General features: G+C 56.8%; 1 protein-coding gene across 2 annotated transcripts in view; it reads left to right on the forward strand.

The window, feature by feature from the left end:
* Positions 1-6,295, forward strand: part of HIVEP3 (human immunodeficiency virus type I enhancer binding protein 3) — a 77,938-nt gene extending 71,643 nt beyond the window's left edge. Inside the window, exons 5-6 of one of the 2 annotated variants that reach the window (XM_011955178.1) lie at positions 2,803-3,737; positions 5,241-6,295. In XM_011955178.1, the coding sequence (XP_011810568.1) occupies positions 2,803-3,737; positions 5,241-6,032 (1,727 nt within the window). In that variant the 3' untranslated portion in view covers positions 6,033-6,295. Of the gene's footprint in view, positions 1-2,802; positions 3,738-5,237 lie in introns of both variants that reach the window. The other variant, XM_011955177.1, reaches the window with a different exon arrangement.
* Positions 6,296-6,530: the final 235 nt, after the last annotated feature.

Here is a 6,530-nt window from a genome sequence, read left to right on the forward strand (position 1 = left end):
ATTCTGGGTGGGCTCTGGAGGGAGAGCCCACAGGCTTAGCTGACCCCATATGGGGCAGAAGGGGTGGGGGAGGACGAAAAGGAGCCAAGGAGGACTCCAAGGTTTACGGCCCAAGAGACTGAAGGATGGAGTTTCCGCTTCCCGCGACGAGACAGATGCAGGGGGGAGCGGCATGAGTTCGTGTCTGTGGAACGGGAGGTGGCGCGTCGGGGGAACTGCCTGGAAGGAGCGAGGCGCCCCGTCCCTGCCCAAGGTGCTGGCCAGGCTGGGCGCCAGCGCCACCGCGTGGCCTCTCCCAGCGGCGCCCGCCGCGCGCTCAAGTACTCTCATTTGTGGAGCGTTGGCGTGGATCCCAGTAGGGGCGGGGCCGCTCCAGTAAGGGCCCTGGGAAGGGGCCGCCCAGACAGAGGCATTCCCCAGTGCCTTGCAGGAACGCAGATGTGGAAGGCCCGGTCAGCCTCGAGCTGGGCAGGGGACTCTTGGCTTCCAGCATTCATGCACTGAGTGCCCAGGACGGGCCATTATCCCCACTGGGTCTCAACTTCCACATTAGTAAAGAGGGTCTTTATGAGCCCTCCCTGCTGGACATCAGGAGACGCTGGTCCTGACTCTCCTTCACTCCTAACACTACCCCTGTGACCTTCGTCTGCAAAATGCTGACAATCCCACCCCAGCTACCTGCCTGCTGAGACTGGGGGGACAGGGATGACAGGAGCTGAAGTTTATTGGGTACTTACTGTGTGCCAGACCCTCACAGTCCTCTCAACAACTTCCTAGAGTGCTTTTATTGCTACCCAGTTTACAGATGAGGAAACCAGACACAGAGAAAGTAAAGTATCCAACGTCACACAGCAAGGAAGTGGTGGTGCTGAGTTTCAAACCCGACCACTCCCTGCTTCTTAGTGCAGCACATCATTTTTAAACTGTCAGCGTAATAATGCAAGGGCTGTAAACCTTAGTTCTGACTCAGCCACCAGCTCTCACGGGGTCATCTGTGCCTGGATTTTGCTGTATGTAAATGAGGGGCAGGGCCAGGTGAACGGGTGATGAAGTAGGCCCCTGCCAAAGTCCTAGGCAAGGAAAGTAAATGCCTGGTGCATAACTGCAAAGTTCACCCCCATCCCCAGTCCTGCTCTTATCCTAATCCTTCATTCCTCCTCTGATCTCATCACCCTGCCTCTAGCCTCAGGGCCCTCCCTTTGCCTGCCAGCCCTAGCTCCACCCCATAGCTTTGACCTACATCCGGCTGAATGCCCACTTTTGTCCACTTTGGACATCTGACTGCTGCATATTGAGTGACTTGGAAGTGCTAGTTCCGGGCTTTCTGGCCTCAGGGCAGCTGGACATGGTGGAGAGCCAAAGCCTGGCTGCCCCAGCGGCCTGAGTCAGCCTCTGTGCCAGCCCTCCTGGTCAGTGGTGGGTGCAGTACTGACATGTGTGAGTGATGGGGCTGGCTGGCTGGCTCAGCCCACCTGACAGCAGCCTCATTCTGCAGACCAGAAACAGGTTCCGATGGTCTAGCGATGGGCCAGTGAGGAGGCCAGATGTTAGCGGAGTTCTCCCCAGCATCGGGATTGCCGTCCATTTCAGAGATGCCCAAACTAGACTCCTGACATGTTAGAGGTGACCCGGCTGGTTGGGGCCATCCCAGAGGAATCAGACCAGGAGGCTAGTATTTCAGAGTCCTAACCCCCACTTTTAGACTCTATTCAATAATTCTGTTATTATTCTTGTAGTCTGTTTAAGGAGTGCAAGTGACCTAAATGTCCAACAATATCTGAAACAAGTATCACAGTTTTGTTGTTTGTTTACTCTTGTGAACAATTGCTTCCACATCTCTCAACATGCAGCAGTCAGATGTCCAAAGTGGACAAAAGTGGGCATTCAGCCGGATGTAGGTCAAAAACTATGACGTGGAGCTGGGGCTGGCAGACAATGGGAGGGCCCTGAGGCTAGAGGCAGCCTGGACTTCAAAAGGGCAGTGGCTCCTCAGATAAGAGCATGGCTGGGATGGGGACCTGCTCTGCAGCCTGAGGCCAGCTTAGTCAAGCCGCCCACAGAGGCCAGGGGCCACCACCTGCCAGATTCCATTGTGACAGCCACCGGGAGCCTGGTCACCATGGCAGATGTGTGTTTACAGTGACCACGGATGGCTCTGTGCTGCTGGACCAGCCAGTGTGACTACTCTATCCTGGAATAATAGATTTCATCATGAATGTGTTAATATGGCAGCTATAATTATTTTTAAGCCCTCGATATGTGCCAGGTCTTCATTTTACTCCTCCTAGAAAACCTGGTGAGGTGAGACCATCACATTCATTCGACAAAGGGGGAGACCAAGCAGACCAAGGTGGGGTAACTTGCCCGTGGCGAAGCCAGTACTGAGATGCCAGTGAAACAAAGACTGTCTTCTTTGCTGTGGCTCAATCCCAGCCCCGCTACTGTCTTCCATGGGCAAGTTAATTACTCTCTCTTACCTCAGTTTCCTCATCTGTAACATGAAGATGAGAACAGTACCAGCTTCACAGGATTCTTTGAGGTCTAAATGAATAAATTTACCTAAAGCTCTCAGAACTGAACATTGCACGTTCTAGGCATAAAGGAATTATTGTTCACTGTTGTTATTTACAAAGCGCTCCCATATCTGTTACGTTTCGTGGTTGTCCCCACAATCTTGTGCCCTTGCCATGGCTGTTTTGCCCAGTCAGCAGGCAAGGAAACTGGGACTCAGAGAGGAGCAGCTGTGAGGGCAGCGGGGCCAAGGCCCTATCGTGACCTTGGGTCTTCTGTGTTTGCCCTCAGGAACCAGTGACGACCTGTTCCAGGACTCGGAAGGACGAGAGGGCTCAGAGGCTGTAGAGGAGCACCAGTTTTCGGACCTGGAGGACTCAGACTCAGACTCAGACCTGGACGAAGATGAGGATGAGGATGAGGAGGAGAGCCAGGAGGAGCTGTCCAGACCATCCTCAGAGGCGCCCCCGCCTGGCCCACCACATGCACTGCGGGCAGACTCCTCACCCATCCCGGGCCCTCAGCCCCCAGATGCCCCCGCCTCTGGCACCCAGGCTACAGGAGGCAGCTCGGTCTCAGAAGCTGAGCGCCTGACAGCCAGCAGCTGCTCCATGTCCAACCAGAGCACCCCGGGCCTCCCCCGGCTGGGACCGGCCCCTCTGGACTCTGTGGAGAAAGACACAGGCTCAGCCTTGAGCTCCAAGCCTGCGTCCCCGAGAAGACCATGGTCCCCAAGCAAAGAAGCAGGCAGCCGTCCACCAATAGCCCGCAAACACTCACTAACCAAAAATGACTCATCTCCTCAGCGATGCCCCCCGGCCCGAGAACCACAGGCCTCAGCCCCGAGCCCGCCTGGCCTGCACGTGGACCCAGGAAGGGGTCTGGGCCCTCTCCCTTGTGGGTCTCCAAGACTTCAGCTGTCTCCTCTCACCCTCCGCCCCCTGGGAAGAGAACTGCCCCCTCGAGCACATGTGCTCTCCAAACTCGAGGGTGCCACCGACCCAGGCCTCCCCAGATACTCGCCCACCAGGAGATGGTCTCCAGGTCAGGCCGAGTCACCACCACGGTCAGCGCTGCCAGGGAAGTGGGCCTTAGCTGGGCCGGGCAGCCCTTCAGCGGGGGAGCATGGCCCAGGCTTGGGGCTGGCCCCGCGGGTTCTCTTCCCGCCCGCGCCTCTACCTCACAAGCTCCTCAGCAGAAGCCCAGAGACCTGCGCCTCCCCGTGGGTGAGTTCCTGCTCCTGGGGGCTGGGCCGCTTCTCCCCTGTGGGTGCGGGGGTTGGAAGTTCACACCCTCCTGGGTATCACACCGGGAACTAAACAGCTCTGCCAGCTCAGTAGTTATTAATAATTTAGCAAACATTTATTAGGCACCTACTGTGCCATGCACCATGCTGGGTGCCCTGAATCAGCTGGCTAATTAAACTTTATTTTAGCCTCAGAAGCACAGAGCATGGACTCTGGAGTTCATGGTATCTGGGTTCTACCACGTATTAGTTCGTTCTTGCATTGCTGTAAACAAATTCCTGAGCCTGGGTAATTTATAATGAAAAGAGATCGAATAGGCTCACAGTTCTTCAGGCTGTACAGGAAGCATGGTGCCAGCATCTGCTTGGTTTCTGGGGAGGCCTCAAGCAGCTTTTACTCATGGCAGAAGGCGAAGCGGGAACAGGCATCTCACATGGCAGAGTGGAAGCAAGAGAGAGAGCTGGGGGGAAGGTGCCACACACTCAAAATGCCAGATCTCATGAGAACTTACTCACTATCTAGAGGACAGTATCAGTCCCCATGACCCAAACACCTCCCGCCAGGCCCCACCTCCAACACTGGGGATTACAATTCAACACGAGATTTGGGCAGGGACAAATATCCAAATGATATCATGTCACTTGCAAGGGGTGTAGCCTTGGATGTGGGTGTAAATACTCATGCAGTTCCCCACCCCCACCCCATCCCCCTCTGCCTGTGTTCTTTGAGCAGATGGCAGAACTTAACCAAAACCATCACCATCTCCAATATCACTGTCACCAGTGCCCTCAGAGACACCCTGTCGACCATCAACACTGTCCCCATGGCCACCACCACCACTGTCACCATTGCATCAACACACCACGGCTGCCACCCCGTCAGCACAGTCACCATCCCTGTCCCCTCAGCTGCCATGACCCCTAAACTGACAGCACCATCATTGTCAGCTGACGACCTTCCGACACCTTCTCTGTCCCCATGTTGCCATGACCCAGCCCTGTCACTCCTGGAGGAACACTGATCTAGGAATCCTTGATTTTTAATTTTGGGGTCACATTCAAATTCCTGGGGGTGGCAGAAGGTCAAGAACCTCAGGTGGGAACTCATGTTCAAGGGTGAGGCTGGGTGAAGACCATTTAGGAACAGGAGAGGCAGCAGACCCACATACAGGCCAGGCTCATGGGTGACGACAGGGCCCCACATTGCTCAAGTATCCCCTCCTCTGAAGACAGATATGCTGGCCAGAGGCATGGAGACCATGGGGCCTGAGCATACTCATGGTCACTGTTGAGCTGGAGATGGCAGCAGGCTCAGCATCCATGGGCAGGGAGTCAGGAACTTGGTTCTGGGTTCAGCTCAGCCGGGACTCTGGACTCGCTCTGTGATCTTGGGCAAGTCCCCTTCCCACTTCCAGGCCTCAGCTCCCCATGTGCCCAGCACATAACCTTCACCTTACCTTGTCTTGTTTTCTGACCCCAGCAGAAGGCCGAGTCCCGAAGTCCCTCCTGCTCACCCAGCCCTGCTCATCCTCTCTCCTCCCGACCATTCTCCGCCCTCCATGACTTCCATGGCCACATCCCGGCCCGGACAGAGGAGAACATCTTCAGCCACCTGCCCCTGCACTCCCAGCACTTGACCCGAGCCCCGTGTCCCTTGATTCCCATCGGTGGAATCCAGATGGTGCAGGCCCGGCCAGGAGCCCACCCCACCCTGCTTCCAGGGCCCACCGCAGCCTGGGTCAGTGGCTTCTCCGGGGGTGGCAGCGACCTGACAGGGGCCCGGGAGGCCCAGGAGCGAGGCCGCTGGAGTCCCACTGAGAGCTCATCAGCCTCCGTGTCGCCCGTGGCTAAGGTCTCCAAATTCACACTCTCCTCAGAGCTGGAGGGCAGGGACTACCCCAAGGAAAGGGAGAGGACCGGTGGAGGCCCGGGCAGGCCTCCTGACTGGACACCCCGTGGGACCGAGGCACCTGCCGAGCCCACACCCACGCACAGCCCCTGCACCCCGCCCGACACCTTGCCCCGGCCACCCCAGGGACGCCGGGCGGCGCAGTCCTGGAGCCCCCGCTTGGAGTTCCCGCGTGCACCGACCAACCCCGAGGCCTCTGCCACCCCGCCGCTGGACCGCAGCAGCTCCGTGGGCTGCCTGGCGGAGGCCTCTGCCTGCTTCCCAGCCCGGAGGAGGAATCTCTCTGGGGAACCCAGGACCAGGCAGGACTCCCCCAAGCCCTCAGGAAGTGGGGAGCCCAGGCAGGGCACCTCCACATCAGCCTGAGGACAGGGGCCCCCGCAACACTTAGCCTCTCTCCAACTGCTTCAGCATCTGGCTTCCAGTATCCGGCAACAGACGTTTCCAGCCACTTTCCTTGAATCATCCCACTCCCTCAGCCCCATCTGTCCCTCCGTCCAGGAGCTCTCACGGCCCCATCTGTTGTACCTTCCCATGTATGCAGTTACCTGTGCCTTTTTCTACGCCTTTTGTTGCTTAAAAAGAAACAAAACAAATCACATACACACATTTAAAAAAAAACAACAACCTGTGAGGGGTCTGAGGCTGTGAATAGTTTATGCTTTTGGGGAAAGGCTGATGGTGGAGCCTCCTGACCCTCTCCACTGCGGTTGGCAGCCACCCACCCCAGAGGCTGGCAGAGGGGAAGGGGTGCACTGAGGGAGAAAGGAAAAGGAAACTTCAAACAATATAGAATTAAATGTAAGAGGAAGCACTCCTGTGTACAGATGCGATCAAGGTTCCTGTTTATTGCCACTTTACCCC

This window comes from Colobus angolensis, unplaced genomic scaffold (assembly GCF_000951035.1).
Source record: "Colobus angolensis palliatus isolate OR3802 unplaced genomic scaffold, Cang.pa_1.0 Scaffold399, whole genome shotgun sequence".
Lineage (NCBI taxonomy): Eukaryota > Metazoa > Chordata > Mammalia > Primates > Cercopithecidae > Colobus > Colobus angolensis.